This window comes from Lytechinus pictus, chromosome 3, assembly GCF_037042905.1.
Source record: "Lytechinus pictus isolate F3 Inbred chromosome 3, Lp3.0, whole genome shotgun sequence".
Taxonomy (NCBI): domain Eukaryota; kingdom Metazoa; phylum Echinodermata; class Echinoidea; order Temnopleuroida; family Toxopneustidae; genus Lytechinus; species Lytechinus pictus.
The window spans coordinates 73,512,150-73,530,091 of record NC_087247.1 but is presented as its reverse complement, the minus strand read 5'-3'; the positions used below and the strand labels follow the sequence as shown (position 1 = coordinate 73,530,091).

General features: G+C 36.3%; 1 protein-coding gene across 1 annotated transcript in view; it reads right to left on the bottom strand.

Annotated features, from left to right (window-relative positions):
• The window catches only part of LOC129256719 (uncharacterized), a 42,966-nt gene extending 27,917 nt beyond the window's left edge, over positions 1 to 15,049 (bottom strand). Inside the window, exons 1-4 of the mRNA XM_054894884.2 lie at positions 14,350 to 15,049; positions 9,012 to 9,198; positions 8,400 to 8,592; positions 7,023 to 7,234 (exon numbers count right to left, since the gene is read on the bottom strand). Coding sequence (XP_054750859.2) covers positions 7,023 to 7,234; positions 8,400 to 8,592; positions 9,012 to 9,198; positions 14,350 to 14,943 — 1,186 coding nt within the window. The 5' untranslated portion in view covers positions 14,944 to 15,049. The remainder of the gene's footprint in view (positions 1 to 7,022; positions 7,235 to 8,399; positions 8,593 to 9,011; positions 9,199 to 14,349) is intronic.
• Between the last annotated feature and the right edge of the window lie 2,893 nt (positions 15,050 to 17,942).

Here is a 17,942-nt window from a genome sequence, read left to right as displayed (position 1 = left end):
ACGAAATAGTCTTCTGTTTTCCATAATTCCTTGAAATTATTTTGATTTAGTTGGAAACTGCCACAAAAATGAAGAATATTCACCTCTTTCCTCAAGGAGAGGGATTCTGAGGAAACATTTGAGCTCCTCAAAAAAATAAGGAGAGCGATTTATTGAGCTCCACAAAATTATAAACGTGAAGGACTGATATATATATATATATATATGTGCCAAGTTTGAAATTAAACCCTGTAATGGTTCTTCACTTTTTTTGAGAAAATGACATTTTTCTAATATATAATAACATATATATATATATATATAAAGTGATGTTTGACCTCATGACTCCCCAACGCATCAGATCATTATCAATCCTTGTATGTTTTGACCAAGTTATAAGTTGATCCGTCAAATGGTACTCAGTTATTGTGACAACGATGGGCAGACAGATGACCAGAAAACATAATGCCTCAGGCAACCACCAGTGGGCAGAGGCATAAAAATTACAAATAAAAACAGGTCTATTTTATATTAAAGTTAGATGTAAAGTTAGAGTCATCAAATTTCTGCATAGTTTTCCAAACAGTGATATACATGTATCAATCTGTATGCAAATGAGTAAGCAAATGATTTCACACATTTACCTTTCCTTTCATATTAAGTCACTTTCGTAGGAGTGATGATATGTATAGCTTTCACAATCATGATTTTATATCTTGCTTGAGGGTTCAAACTGTATTTCACATTTATGAAGCAAAAATTGAAATAATTCAAATTTCATAATGAAATTCACAAGGCACAAACTGCCAAAGTTAGTATGTTTAGCCCAATGAAAAATGTAAAGACTACATGCCATACATTTTTCATTCTATACCAATTTTAATGAATTTTTAATGTTTGAATTTACTCTAATACAAATTAAATTGATAATCAAATTGATACTTCGGTATACATGGTGAAGTTGACCTTACATATTGAATAATCATAAGTTTATTGAAATTCTCTACTATCAGTAATAATTAACATTCTCCTCCATTATTATTTCAGGAAGCAACCCAGAATACATGTAGGTCAACAAACTTTCTTTGGTTGAATACACAATGAGCATCAGAGACCAATTAACCCTGACACAGTGACAGTCTACTTCCTGAAAACATCATCATGCAATCTGTCAAGCATACATGTTATGACCTATACCCAAAACTCTAATTTGATACTTAGTTCCACTGGTAAATACATGTAATAATGAAATAATTAGTAAAAATAAAGATAAAAAGAAATAGGAAACTAGAATTTTAATTCTGTCTCTGATTTCATGATCAGGAAGACAATCAGCATGTTTATTGAGATCGATATGATCATCATGATGAAAACTGAACTTCTCTTACGAAAAGAACGTGTTGAATACTCTTGAAAAAGAGGGAAATTAAAAAGTTGTGTGAAAAAGTATAGGTCATACACAAGTTATATTGTACAGGAACATTGTACATTAAAAGGGATTTTAATCTCTTTTATTGTCCAATGTTTTATTTAATATACGTTGTAATGGTCATAAAGGACCATTTGTGAAATGTTGAAAAGAAAAAAAAATTCTCATGTTTACTCCGGCCCCCTGGGCTCGAACCCTGGACCCTGAGGACGCAAGGCTCATGCCTTACCCATTGAGCTACACACTTCCCATAGACTTACACATAAGCAAAACAAGAGGATCTCAAATCCAATTTTGCAAGTGAAATACGGGCATGATCCCGGCATCTGATCAGAAAATGGAGACCACACTAGCGATAGCTTACAATCTCAGCTACAACATACTCCAAGCTCAGAGAAAACTGACAAAAGAAATGGAGATATGGCTCGCGAAATAGAGGAATGTAAAATCCAGTTTCCCATAGAGATTGCACACAAAATGAGGGAAAATGACATACCCTATGAATCAACATTTTCAGGGTTAATCCGTTCCTTAAAATGTAAAAAAGCCAACTCATTAGATAGAGTGAGTCCTCGGCTACAATATATAAGAAACTGAGCGAAAATTGACCAATATTTATGGAGTTAGAGTCAAATTTGCATAATTATGATGACGTCATATGTAGCAAAATGGGAATTTTGAGGTCCGACGCCATTTTGATGACGTCATGATAAAATCTCAGGTCAAATGTGACATGAAATCATATCTCCCATCCATACTCTATTCGAATATGAAAAAAAATTGGGGGTCAACGGACTACCTGAAGAGCTATAATGAGTTTTGTATAGGCATGTTTTTGCACATATATTGTCAATGGTTAGTGCGCGCGCGGCTAATTCCGTTATTACTTGTCGTGGAAGGTTGATCAAGGTATCAAATTACTCAAAATTATATTATCAATGCATTGATATTTAAAACAAGGCAAACGCCGAGCGTTGTCTCGCCTGCATATTGCAGTCATGAAGAGACTGCATGTCAAATCTGAAGGGTAACATTTAAGAAACTTTGACAGCTTTTCTATTGTACAATTGGCAAATTTGTGTGAATATTATAAATGGTGCCAAGAACTATAGCTCATTAAATAAATAACAACAGTTTTTAGAGAATAAACAAGTAAAATACAAAATCTGGTTCAGGTATAGAGAGTACTGAGTTCTGAAGTAAAATGTTAGAGTTAAAAAGTATAAAATTATAAAGTTCATGTCATTAGAGGAACAAAGTAGTGTGATAGTTCATTGACCTTTGACCTTAATCGAATTCAACTCACATTCGAACCAACCTGACCTGCACCTTCAAGAGATGGACCTCTGTTACAAGTTTGGCGATCCCACCTCGAAGCTATAGAAAGTTATTGTGTGTACAACACAGCACAGTGCCAGTCATGGAAAGTTCATTGACCTTTGACCTTAATCAAATTCAACTCACATTCAAACTTGACCTGCACCTTCAAAAGATGGACCTCTTGTATGGATTTGGCAATCCTACCTTGAAGATATAGAAAGTTATTGTGTGTACAGCACAGCACAGTGCCAGTCATGGAAAGTTCATTGACCTTTGACCTTATTCAAATTCGGCTCACATTTGAACTTGACCTGCACCTTCAAGAGATGGACATCTGTTATGAATTTGGCGATCTCACCTCGAAGCTATAGAAAGTTATTGTGTGTACAACACAGCACAGTGCCAGTCATGGAAAGTTCATTGACCTTTGACCCATATTCGAACTTGACCTGTGCCTTCAGGAGATGGACCTCTGGTATGAATTTGGTGATCCCACCTCGAAGATATAGAAAGTTATTGTGTGTACAACACAGCACAGTGCCAGTCATGGAAAGTTCTTTGACCTTATTCACATTCGACTCATATTCGAACTTGACCTGTGCCTTCAAGAGATGGACCCCTCGTATGAATTTGGTGATCCCACCTCGAAGCTATAGAAAGTTATTGTGTGTACAACACAGCACAGTGCCAGTCATGGAAAGTTCATTGACCTTTGACCTTAATCAAATTCAACTCACATTCGAACGTGACCTGCACCTTCAAGAGATGAACCTCTTGTATGAATTTGGCAATCCTACCTCGAAGATATAGAAAGCTATTGTGTGTACAGCACAGCACAGTGCCAGTCATGGAAAGTTCATTGACCTTTGACCTTATTCAAATTCGGCTCACATTTGAACTTGACCTGCACCTTCAAGAGATGGACCTCTGTTATGAATTTGGCGATCTCACCTCGAAGCTATAGAAAGTTATTGTGTGTACAACACAGCACAGTGCCAGTCATGGAAAGTTCATTGACCTTTGACCTTATTCACATTCGACTCATATTCGAACTTGACCTGTGCCTTCACAGTCAGACCGCAGGTCCCTATGCTAATGAGCAAAAAGGCCAGATTCATCCAAATCATCTCGTGGCTGAATCCTCCTCCTTGCAAAATCTCGTGATTCGTGAGATTTTCTTTCTCTAATAATTTACCTGTTTTAACCTCTAGTTAAATGAAATATCATTGCACCATCAGATAGAGTAAATGTTATTCTTTCACATTGGTCATTTATTTTGTATACAATAGTTTGAGAAAAAGTGAATTTCTGGCCTGAAAATGTGCCTCAAAACTGAATTTTCTTCCTCTGTTTTCTTCTGCAAATTGTGCAAAACTTTTTATTTTGAGCCTCAATGATATATATATCACCATAAAGCTGAACTTCTGTACTTTCTCACAATGCCACTCTTGATATGCGGCACCTTTTAATCGGGTCAAGATCACACTTTTCCCACCAAGGTACAAGACGAGATTTCTGAAATTTTGTACTTGCATGAAATCCAGAGTTCTGATTGGCTGGATAAGGTTCACAGAACAACAGGCGCGGGTAGTTTGAGGAGATTACCACATGGGAAGTGTGACCTTCCCATGAGCCCAGGCAGTGGAACCGTTGGAATTTGCCAGTGTGTGGTCCATTTGACCAATCAGAGTGCAGTATTCTTGTTTTCAAGCTGCTTTATGTACTTGGACAATGAAAAGTGTGATCTTGACCCGATTAAACCGATTCTTATTTTGAAACCTATACCAATTTAAAGCATACATATTCAGCTTTATCATGATATAAAAATCATTTGGGCTCAAACAAAAATAAAGTGTGAAAATAGCAGTTTTTTGTCAGGTGAAAATAATTATTTTGTAGCATATTTTAGATCACAATTTTAACGTATATTACAAAATCTTTGAATAAATTCAAACACATGACCTGAAAGAATGATTCTTCTTCTTTACAATGATACCAGAATCATGAAATTCGATGCACAATTAGAGCAGCAATGACAGAATGAAAAGAGGTGTTTTGGTTCGCATCAAGCTCATTAAATATGCAAAACTTCTCAAGTCATGAATATCACTTGGATGAAAGAAGCCACTTTTTTGGGACCTGCCTACTGACTGTTCAAGAGATGGACCTCTGGTATGAATTTGGTGATCCCACCTCGAAGCTATAGAAAGTTATTGGGTGTACAACACAATTGTTGACGACGACGCCGACGGAAATAGTGATACCTATGTCTCGCTTCGCTACGCAGGCGAGACAAAAATGCCGATCCTATGTTGTATAGTGCCGTTACGCGCGAGAACGCGCGCACGCGCAAATTTTTGAAATGCTTAAAATGACCTGATTCGTACTCTACTTTGGTCAAAAAGTGATTTTGAGCATTTTAAAATTTTGACGCGCACGTACACGCACGTCGTGACCTTTGATGACATGGACAGTTGACCCTTGACCTGAAGTTAATGTGATGTAAATATTGTTTATTTTTTTAAATTGATAATGAAGATATGATTGATAACGTGATTTTACAAAATGGCGTCTAGATGACGTCATGATGACCTTTTGACCTTGAACTTGTTTTATACACATCACATGATAAGTCCCCATATCTGAAGATAATTGATCATGTAGATTTTGAGATTTTGTGCTAACAAGAAAAGGGCGGAAAATAAAGAAAAATAATAAATAAATAAAAAAGAAAATTTGTACGAAATTAAGAGTTGATCTGTCGATTGACAGATCACCTAATTAATAAATAATTGCTGGATTTTATACCTTAGCACTCTTGCAGAGAATACAAAGCGCAACAAATATAACCCCAGTTGTGGCTAGATAATCTTTGCAAACATCTAACCAGGGAAGTGTTATAGAAGGAAATGAAACTCGAAAAGTAAGATTTTATTGCCCCCTTTAGGCAAATCCGAAGTGAAATTGAGAGGGGACACCCTGCTGATAACTGCTGATATTAGTCTCTCACCAGCCCCCAAATTACCCCCGCAGGCCGCAATGATTACGCAACCATGGCTTACTTTTATCGCTTTCCCTGCCTCGCTCCTAGCCAAACGACTTCGTCTTTTGATCTCACTACCTCGGAGCCGATAACATGACGTCATTTACATGATTTCTGAATAGCTGAGTTCAGAGTGAAAAGTTGTATGTACACGTTTTGGCTGCGCACTACGCTGTTGATTGCTGGAGACATGCGTAGTTATCACATTCGCACCCAGTGTATTCTAACGATTCAGCCGATATCTCATTCATCAAATTCACCCTTCGTATACCGGAGTAACAAGGTTTGTTATCTATTTGTTTACATTTTTGTATATGATATGATATATAGATTTCATTGTATGACCCGCTAATCTTGGCTAATCTTCTGTTATATGTAATTGAAGAGGAATAAAAAATCTTTCTGATGGTAGTTGTCTCATTGGCGTGTTCTCGCGTCCCTAAAAGTTATGGTACTTCAAAGTTGGTTGATTTTCACCAAAATCTCCAGTTTGGCCATCGATCGACTCGATTCGAGCGCCACGCGTGCATTGAAAGCAACTTTCGTGCAGCTGAATAATGGTATAGGATTGCATGGAAATGACCATGATTGATTTATTTCAGTTTATGTTCCATTATTAAATCATTAAATGCTGTGTTTGGTGGGCTTTGGGAAGTTTCATTTTAAGTTCAGTTTCGATGGGAACTATTTTGCGTGCGGCTCAGGCTGCACAGCTACCGGGATAGCGTAGGCTTACGTGTATACAGTCCCCGAAGTCTCGTTGCAATGACAATGCAGGAGACTAAGTTTTAAAGATATTTGAATTCAATTATTTATCTTGAAACCAGGAATTGTGTTTCGAAGAATACAAATTTAATAAATGTGAAATTTATTTATGTTAATGCTATTAAAACCTTTCACATGTGCAAACAGAAGATTCCAAGTCGCTGACTTCCCAAACGGAGGGCTCTAACAACAATTCCTGTCGAGAATATCGTCAATGTCACTGTGTTTATGTTCGGCGTCCATCTTAGCAAATAAGCCTATCCCATATTGCACTGCGCGAGTCCTGTACTTCCGCCAGCTGTCGCGACCGTGAGCGGACTTTACGACCGACCGGAGGGGATCATTTTACGAGCTTGCCTGATAGAGTGGGATTAAGCCATTTATGGAGAACAACGGCTCCGCGCATGCTACAAAGGGAACTTTTCGAGTTTCATTTCCTTCTATAACACTTCCCTGATCTAACATAAAGAAAAAATCAATACATACCTCCAAACTCTCCTCTAAGTTCAAAGGTCACTCTTCGGAGAAAGCTGCAGATGTCAGTACTGAGGGCGCTAGAACCAACATAGTGGGCCAAGACCTTGATATCTGGATGTGATCCTTGGAATTGCTTGACCCAATTGGCAACCAATGATGTCTTCCCACACCCTCTCTCTCCTATTAAGGTTACAATAGACTTGGATGCTGGTGTGTCTTCTCTGTGTATCAAGTCATACAGCACACAGTGAAAATAAAACTAAACTGTCTAAGAAACATCTTTCACCACTTCATTCATGGTTTAATTGTGTCAATAAATATTTCCCTTTCCTTTGAAAAAACACCTTTAATCAGGCCTCTACAAATTTTTTTTTCATCACTTGCCTCGCCTGACAAGGAAAGTGATGAAGAAATTTGGTAGCCCGAGAGAAAAAACTGCTTGCCCAATTTTTTTTCATAATTATTTTTTATGATGGTACTAAAATGTCTAAACTTAATTCTAAAGGTCAAGAGAAATAACTACAAATGAGAATCATGAAGTACAGAACACACATATAAGTCTATTTTCAGTAAAGTCATGACATCAGTTCTTATTGCCATCATAGACATGGATCTGCTAAGTTTTACTCAGTTTCACTAGTAGCTTCACTCACACTACCTTTAGAGCTATAAAACTAAGTCATTGCCGATCGCGACAACAAAATCGCCGATACTCGGTTGGGAACAATCATGAATCTTGAGGCAGAGTCACAAAGTTTGCAGCGAGCTCGAGAATCAGCTGGCTAGCTCATGTACTGCAGTGTCGATGTACGGAACATGTCCACACAGGGCAAAATAATCATTGGCAAATTGCGCGAGATAGTAGCGCATGCACACGGTGTATTTTAGAACGTAAGATGGCAGCCCCCATAGGGTTCTTCGAACGAGTTACCTGGCGATAAATTATTGGTAAATTGGCGCTGATTTTACATGTTTCCACTGTTCTTTGACTGGTTTGACATCGTATGAGAGATAATAAGCCGATAATTGTGATTTATCTAAAAAGTTATTTAAATTTACTGTAATTTTATTTGTTTTATTTTAAAAACAACCACTTGCCTGATCGGGCAATTGACTTTGAGAAATGCTTGCCTGCACGTCATTTTCAATTACCCCGGGCAAGCGGGTTTGTGACACCCTGCCTTTATTCAATTCTGAGACATTCATTCATGACTTGTCGTTCCAAAAATATCAAACACAATTTTTATGTAAAATTATTGTAGGCCTTTGACAGCATTCTATATTAGCTCATGTTCAGCTGAATTGTGTAATAAACATGGGATGGGTTAGAATCTGAATGTTGAAAACTAGTAGTAGTACAGCTTTGCTGCAGTTTTATCAACTTACATTTTCTTCTTCTTTCCTTTGACTATGACCCATTCATCAACCTTTTCAGCTGTTGTAGTAGGGTCCATCCATTCCTCACAGTGATCAGTCATTTTGGTGAAAAGCTTCTGTATCTCAGGGGTCAGTACAAACACTCGACGACGGGTTTCTGCATATGCCTCATGGGCTGCCCACTCTCGGAACTGCTCGCCATCTTTAACAGATTAACAACCATGAATAAGGACCGACTTTCTTTATTTTCATAATTTAATTGAAATGGGTGACATCAAGTCCCTGTCATTGATGTTTGCCATGCTATTTTGCACCCTTATTCTAACTCTACAAGAGAGATATACATGTATAGTACAATGATTCTAATTCTGTTTCATACAAGATGTTCATTATGATTGCTCTAATAAGAGAGATCTACATTTTACAACCAACTTTTTACATCTGAACTAATTATCTCAAAATGGAATCCTAAAATTCACAACAATTCAATTTCCAATTACTAAACTTATCAAGGAGTACTTTATGCCCCATACATGTATCCATTTAATTTGAAAACATAAAACATCACTTTAAAATTCATGCGTAAAAAAAAGAAGTTCTCAGCCACTATTCCAACCTTACCAACATCACCCAGTAATTCATCAAGAGGTGGGTAGAGTTCATTAATGATTTCCATCCAATCATCCAGTACTTTCTGACCAAGCTCTTCAGGAGTACGAAAAAATTGGATCTTCATACCCCTGTTGATTAATTTCTGTTTCAAAGTGGTTACTTTAATTTCTGTTTCCTCATCCTCGGCCATATACATCTGTGGAAGGAAAGAGCAAGGAGGGGACAATTATATGATGCATTATAGAGCTGAACATACATGAGAGAGAAATGGTCTATATACTTTACCACTTTCCTGATATCCATATAGTGTACATTCTTTTAATGTACATTAAAGGGAACATTTCATGAAAAGTTTTTCATTAGATATTTTCAATGACAATGTTATTCTCAGCCAATCAGATAAAAGGATTTCAAATGCTCCTTTGATCTGAATTATAGGAACTGGCAAATACAAGGGGGAAGACTGGATACTTTGGCGATTTTCTAAAAAGCTCAATTTCATGTAATCTGCATCATTTTCATATCAAAGGTAAAATGTGGGACCTCCAATTCATTTCAGTTTTGCAATGATTATTTGACTCTGAGTGACTGATATCAGTTATTCAGTGTCAATCATAATTCTATTACTGGAATGATAAAATAATAAAGCTAAATTATATTATTTATAGGGCATATTTTTGGATATGTCATTCCAACATTTCGTTCCAACAAAGGATAGGGAGTTGTATGAGGAAATTTATTTGTATAACATTCGGCAAGTGTAAGTGGTTTCTGGTTCTTGTATCATAAACATGGAAATAACTAGTAAGCACAAGGCATATAAGCGATTTGTGTCTCACCCACTTATGAAAATAACCACAAATATTGTGATTTGCGAGGGCACGCAATAGAATTGTATCAAATGACTGGGATGGAATAACATTTGTCTTACACATAAACTTTAATGTTGAACTCAAAATGACCTTTGACCTTACCATGTGACCTCTGATTGCACCATGACATGCAGGTCTCCTCAGTGATCTACAACCCAAGTTTGGGTGAAAAGTGACTTACGGTTGGGGAGATATGTGTCATAGGAGAGTCTTGCACATAAACTTTAATGTTGACCTGAAAATGACCTTCGACCTTACCATGTGACCTCCAACTGCAGCATGGCATGCATGTCTCCTAACTACATCTACAATCCAAGTTTGGGTGAAAAGTGACTTGCGGTTGCGGAGTTAGGTGTCATAAGAGTCTTGCATGTAAACTTTAACATTGACCTGAAAAAGACCTTAATACCATGTGACCTCCAACTGCAGCATAACATGCAGGTCCCCTAAGTATATCTACCATCCAAGTTTTGGTGAAAAGTGACTTACGGTTGCGGAGTTAGGTGTCATAAGAGTCTTGAATTGTAAACTTTTACGTTGACCTGAAAATGACCTTTGACCTTACCATGTGACCTCCGACTGCAGCAAAACATGCAGGTCCCCTAACTTAAGTACATCTACCATCCAAGTTTGATTGAAAAGTGACTTACAATTGTGGAGTTATGTGTCATAATATTTGTGACGGACGGATGGACAACATTTGGATCCCTAAGTCTCACCTACACCTCTGGTGAGCAAGACAATAAAGATTCATTGAAATTCGAAGTCAAGATTTTTTTTATCATGAGAACATGAATTGCATTTTCACACTGCTAATCTTTTTAAAGATCTAAGGATCCTTGAGATCACTGAATTGTATGAAGTACATGGTTGCTACATATTCATGTTCTTGTAATAAACATCTGTACTTCGAGTTTCAATCAAGGCTTATTAGTTATTTTCATGTTTCATGTTAACCATGCAAAAAATCATAATCAGATGCTAATTTTTATGTTTTTGTACACGCAGCCCATCCCCCGTTTCTGTGGCCCCTGTTTATGACACAAGGACCAGAAGCCACTTTCACATTATACAAATTTATTTTCTTAAATAACTGCCTATCCTTTGTTGGAACGAAATGTTAATGATACGGATGGCATGTTTTTGTAGATTTTATACACGATCTAATAGGAAATTGGCAGTGTCCCCATACAATACAAGAGTTAATGATATGTGGCAAGATCATTAATTCATTGCACCAATATATTAAGAAATTTTGGAACAAATCATTAATGTGTACAATCCAACTTTAATACATACATTGTAGATTCTCATCTACTGAGACACCCAAGAACTTGTTATTACTGGTAGTTTGCCGAATTTCTTAGTTATTAGCATATTTTCATGTACATGTAGGGGAGACCGGGGTTAGTTGGAACGCGGGGTAAGTTGAAACATTGTAATTTTCTTTAACGTCTTTAAATAAATTTCTGCAATACTGCCCTCTATTTATTGTCATTATCAACAGCCATCCACCATATTACAGACAACACATGTGCAACAAGCCTGGTGAAGTTAGAAAGGAATTTTTGTTTTTTGACCTTCTGAGTAATTTTTTTCTCTTTCAGAAATGTTTTATTATCTCAGAGAAGTTTATAGATCAAGTTGGCCAGTTTGGGGGTATAATAGACACTTGTACCAAGCTACAAAATAAGGTTATTAATATGCCATGGTGAAGTCCCTTTTTTGTGCTGTAAGCTTATAAACGTCAAATGGGCCTCCGGGGTTAGTTGGAACAAACTTGAAGGTTCTAGTTGGAACATGTTCCAACTTACTCCAAACATAATTATGAATAAAAACATTGGATATGAAAAAAATATATATAAAGTATTCACACTCTTTTGAACATGTATTGTATACCATGATTGTTTTGTTTATCAGTTAGGTCTGAGTGTGCATTTAAGGCCTATTGTAGGCCCCTAATGCAATATTACATGTAGCTCTTATCAAAGGGGGGGGGGGGGGGGTCAATTTGAGCCCCCCCTCAAGAAATTTCGTCACTACTCCGTCGTGCGAATTTTGTTGACTTCACTGATCACTGACTTTTTACTTTCAAGTCTTGCACATCATTTGAGACCAAATTTGCGATGCCTGTGTGTGCGGTTTCGAAATTACACAACATTTTGTACGTGCATGTTGGACCCAAAATTGCTCAAAAACGTGATTCCATGTACAAGGTCAATGCAAATTGTTTTTTCAACCAAAAGTCATAATTGTATGATTCTTTTGTGGTTCAAATAGATTTGTTTTATGCTATTTATGATCGCAAAAGAGTCCCAACAAAGTTCATCGGAAAAAACAAAGATTCGAAAAAATAAAGAAATACTTGAAAAAAACAAAAAATACATAAGAAATTATATTTTCTGCAATTTTTGGTGGATATTTGTTAAAAATTTGAAATTGATACTCTCACCAAAAATTAGCATTCTACTAGCTTTTAAATAGAGTTAAAGGCAAAAACATTTTTAAAAAAATGAAGGCAAATTTCATATGCTTATTTGCATAATTAATTAATGAAAAAAATATAAACAATTAATTTTTGTCTTGTAATTTTGATGCAGAAGTACATGAATTTGCTGATAGTACACTTAATTGCATGTAAAATCAAACGCACCTAAATATGCGGAATTCTACTACACAGTCTACTTGCGTGAGTGGCTGTATAATAGAAAACATAAAGTTCAACAAATCCACGCTTTAAATATTTTGAACTTGCAAAAAATAAAGCAAATAGGCTAAAACCATGTAATTTAACAGTTTTAAGTAGTTTTAGTATAATTCTTAATTGACCATGCAGTGTTCCAACTTACCCCATACCATGTTCCAACTTACTCCATACTGGGGTAAGTTGGAACGTTTGCGATGGTCTTGTTCAAGGTGGATTTTTTCAGTAACCATAATAGAAGGTGGTTTCAGACCGCCTCGAAGTTCGCCAGTTCCAGGTATTCTCTGATCGGGAAATTTACCCCGATCAGAAAATACCAGGTATTTTGGCGGTGTGAAAGCAAACTACGCGTAATATCCCCGAAAGAAAATACCTGATAAATAGTAGGTACTTGGCGAAATTACGGGAACTTTCGCGGGGATTTTTCCAAGGTCGTGGGTATTTTGGCGGTCTGAAAGCAAATTACGGGAACTTTTAGCCCAGCGTGTCGTTGGGTGCGGCGCCGTGCATGGGTTGCTGCTGGGCTAGTGATTTTGAATTCCGCGCCTTGCTGCTTATCAGACCATACTGCGCATGCTCGTAACTTCAGGAACTTATCCCGAAGGGTATGTTTCAGGGCGGTGTGAATGCAGGAATAATTAATGGGTATTTTTCAGCCTAAAAAAGTTCTCGTAATTTAACGGGGATTCTTGTGATCGAGGCGGTTTGAAACCACCTAGAGTTAAACATTTTATGGGTACATTTGAAGCCCTTAGATATATGCTTCAAGCTGATATATTGATTGTTTCTCGAATAAAATCTATTTGGATTTTACAGCCATTTTTGTCAAAAATGTTCCAACTAACCCCAGTCTCCCCTACATGTAGAATGTTCCTGTGCATGTATTATATTTCAGGGAGGTACCCAACACCCAACAGGGGAACTATATGCAAATATTGCAACACAGATAGAAACAAATGCTACACTTGGCAAATAGGAAGTGAATCACATGATCTTCACCTTCTACACCCCCCCCCCCCCCGATTTTGAATGTCACAAAAAGCTACATTTAGCCTATAAATCTATCTAGCATAATGCTCTGAATTTGTAATTGTGATTACATATCAAATTTCAAAATCCATTTCATATTTTTCTGGGTTTTTTTAATCATTGGCCGTGTTCCAGATGAAATAGCAAACAGTACAATAATCTCTAGAGCATCAAGTAAAATCAGTAAACTTTTAACCACTCATGCACAAGCCAAAAAGTGTCTATACATGTACCTCAAACAAATTTTCAAAAGATTAAACATCCAGGTTTAAAGTCTACTATCAGGTATATTCAAAGTCTTTCTAGATTCCTTGGAACAATGAACAGCTTTATTTTTGCCGAAGAAAGCTTGTATAAACTCATTTTTCTGCCCCTGTAAAAAGTACGATGTGCAATATCACTGAATGAACAGAAGCAAAATCTAAATGGCCTAACTTTCTTCTTTCACATTTATTCTGCATGTAAGTTGCACAAACTTTACAGTACCTGATATATTACAAAATCTGCTGATTGAACATTATGCATTTTAAACACAAGAAGCACTTTGTAATCAAACAATGTGAAAATTATTAAAAAATACATTCTCTCTAATGATAAATTGAAACTTGGGATCTAGGTGGGTGGTACAAGAGGGCATAATGAGCAAAACAAATATTTGACTGGATAACTATTTATCAATATGTATTGTTTTGTTAATTCATGTTTTATGGAAGTTGGCTTGAAGACATGCTGGTATACTAACCTTCAATTTTTCCTCCCTTTCCTTTTCTGGTAACTCTAGAAACTTGTCCTCTACATGTCTGACATCTCTAACATAGAACCTGCAGTATTTACTGTCATTCAAAATGGCTGCTTGGATGATCTCTAGCTCCGTTACACTGCAATATTGATATGCCTCCTGCATGATCCATTCATGTCCCTTGCTGGCAGCTATCAAATAATTCCTATCCAACCATGACATGTTCCGAGGTAGTTTCTCCAGTGATGATGGAAGCAGAGGTGCATCATTTGGCCGATGGGTTCCATAACGCTCACCAAGGAGACAGATGAAGAAAGGACTGCAGCGATTGATGTACTCGAGGCACAGAGAGATGACATTTCCTGAGCTTGACTGTTCGTTATTGATGCCCCAACGAAGATCTGCAGGAGCAAAGAAAGTACCTCTGGAATGGCAGACAGAGTTGAGCTGAGGAAAGACATAACGCTGAAGGTGGCCACGCTCATCTTGGAAGTCTAAGAAGGTAGAACTGATAAAAGGCCTGATAGACTTCCTAAAGGTGAACTGACGCTTGATGGTACTGAAACTACGTTGGAGTTTAGGCCGAGATTTACCCATCCTGTATTCTTTCTTGTAATATTGGTTTGTATCATGAACCTGTTGAAGTTAGACCCCAAAACAGCACTGTAGCATGCTTCACATGATTGCATCTGAATACAAAACCTTTAAAAAAAGGGGGAAAAAATAGGAAAAGTTCAATTATAATATATGCAAAATATTTTCCAAAGTAAAGACTACACCCCCCCAAAAAAAATTAATTAATATTTATCAAAAAAGTACAATTCTCTAATTTTCTTTGGAATTTTTTTCAATATGAATGATATATGTAATCAAATGTTATTAAAAAGGTTTAATAGATTCTAGAAAGTTTCCCAGTTTGATTATCCAAGTCCTTTGGAAGCGCATAGAGACATTATTCATAATCGTGATATGCGCTATACAAGAACTGTTTATTATTATTATCCAATTATAAACTTTGATGGTACAAAAAAGTCATTAAAAATGGAATAGTAATCCCTCTAAAAAATCACATAATTTTTCATATAAAATAATATTGAATTTGCAGCCAAACTTAAAATCATTATAAATGTTCGTGTTTTATTTAAGTAATGTAAAGAGCCTCAGAGGTTTAAAAAAAACCCTCTATATTGTCTTATTAATATGGATAAAAACTATGCAATGAGTACATGATATTACAGGAATTATTCTCATCTCTGAAGCATTGGAATACCAAAGTAGAGAATTCAGGGTAAGATATTGATAAAATTCTCATAAATATATCTTCGTAATATTAGATCTTAATAAGAAATTACTAATTAATAATGTGGGGGCAGAGGCTCCCTGTACAGAGTGACAAATAAATCTTCAGTCAGCGGAACAAGACATAGTCCAGAGGAACTCCGACGAACAGAGCCTGAAGCCTTTCAGTTTCAGGTGCAAAGTGAAGTGGAAACAATCATATCAGGCCCTCTCTGCCAATGGTTCTGACATTTGACTGATGGAATGCTAAGCATTGTGCATTTAATGAAAAAGCAAAATGCCTCCTAAAAATACAGAGAGCACCTAATCTTCTTCCATGCATGCAATATGAGTCATCCAAGTCATTATCAATTTGCCAAAATCAGTATGATAAACCAGTTTTCATCATCTCAACTGTCACACAGAGTGCTTATTGACAATTTTATCAGACCATGGAAGTATCCATTATCAGACATTGTCATTGTCTACTTATCACAAAAAACATTGACATTATCCATAAATCCTCTCTGCCAATGGATCTGTTGGGACGGATCTGAGTATTTATGAATTTGGTGGAGAAAATGTTATGTTTCTCTTTAAAAACAAAGATAAATCAAACACACCAATCAATCAGACTAGGAAAAAATAGGGGAAAAAAACTAAACAAGCAACAACAAGCACGGCGACTCAAACACCCCAACTTTTTAGCTAAACGTGATCATTCAAGAAAAATAAGCACTTGACAAAATAATTACAGTTCGATGACTTCGATTTATAATTAAAATAATTCGAATGCTTTCTTTGACAAATTTACAAAGTGTTTACAACTCAAAGAAATGCCTGTATGATATATCCAATAATTTGAAACAGTAAATAAAGTTATGTCGAATATTCAAAGGAATTATAACAGAGCAATTGATTATGTAATAAAATAGGATATAAACTCCAAAATAGGCCAAAGCGTTGAAAAGTTGACAGTTCGATCTACTTTGCGAATTGAGTTGTTCGACCTGAACTTGGAACGATGAAATACGTAGCTAGGCTTGCCGTATACAACGGAGAGTGGAAAACCGGTCTAGATGAATCATCGATATCATGCAGGACAAAAACTCGTCTATGGTGAGGGTCTCAGTGGAACCTGACAATTATCAAAATAAAACAAACAGTGTCCTAATACACTTATCGTCGTCAAACACAGATAAACGACCTCAAAACGTGTAAAGATATAATTTATCATCTCATAATAATGACAATGAGAATTGTCTATTTAGCAGCATTTTAAAACAAAAAATACAAGTACATCATGTAAAACCAGGCTATATGCCTTTAATTCGACGAGAATGACTTTCATAATGTCAAGGTCAAATAACAATGTTCACTATCAAGTATAGCATACATCGGAAAACCCTCCATAATACCGACAACTGAAGATCGCTTAAATACTAAGCTGTCTGCAATGACATATAAATCAAGGTAAATAATTTCAAAGATCTATTTTTTTGCTTATAATATTCGACATTTCATGTGGATGACACTTTATACAAAAATAAAGTTGTCTACAAACGTACTCAGCATAATTTCTTCAGTACAAATACTTTGTCAAGAAATTAGTTATATCAAATATTTCTTTTCTATTTTTACTATAAATGTTGTTATAAATATTAAAAGTACATACCCGATAAATATCAGGAAAAAGAAGTAAAAGGTCAGCTAAAACAGGAGTCCATTTCTCCTTTACAAAATGAAGAGCCCAGACAGCATCAGTGAGGTATACGCTGTTGGGAAGCTAAGCCGACGATCTCGGGGAGATATTGGTTCAAATCCCCATAGAAAAAGATGTAACCAAAATTAAACACCGACGACTCTGCTGAAGTATCAGCAACCGGGTTTTTTGTAAGAGTCCCCGTATCGTTAATTAAGAACGCACGAAACCGCCCTTACAGGGCGAGATCTAATTGGTCATTTTTCGTAACCAAGAAAAACATTATTTACATATTATTACTAAGTCCGTGTCTCTTAGGGTTCAACACGTATTGGGAATGCTTTCTTTTGAAATTCACCTGCTGTTCCGGAAATACTGTCTTTAATAATAACAGGTGGAAATTTCTTTGCGTCCAACTAAAAATATCCAAATTGCATTTGATTCTTTTTTTTTTTTACACAGTATCACATAAAAGTATTTCAGGCTTCTTTGATATCCTAAAAATAAACTCAGAAATTGTCACTACAGATCTGACATTTGACTGATGAAATGCCATTACAATACAATTTAAGTTTGGCATTACTTTCATTGATTCAATAAAACGCCAACATCGAAT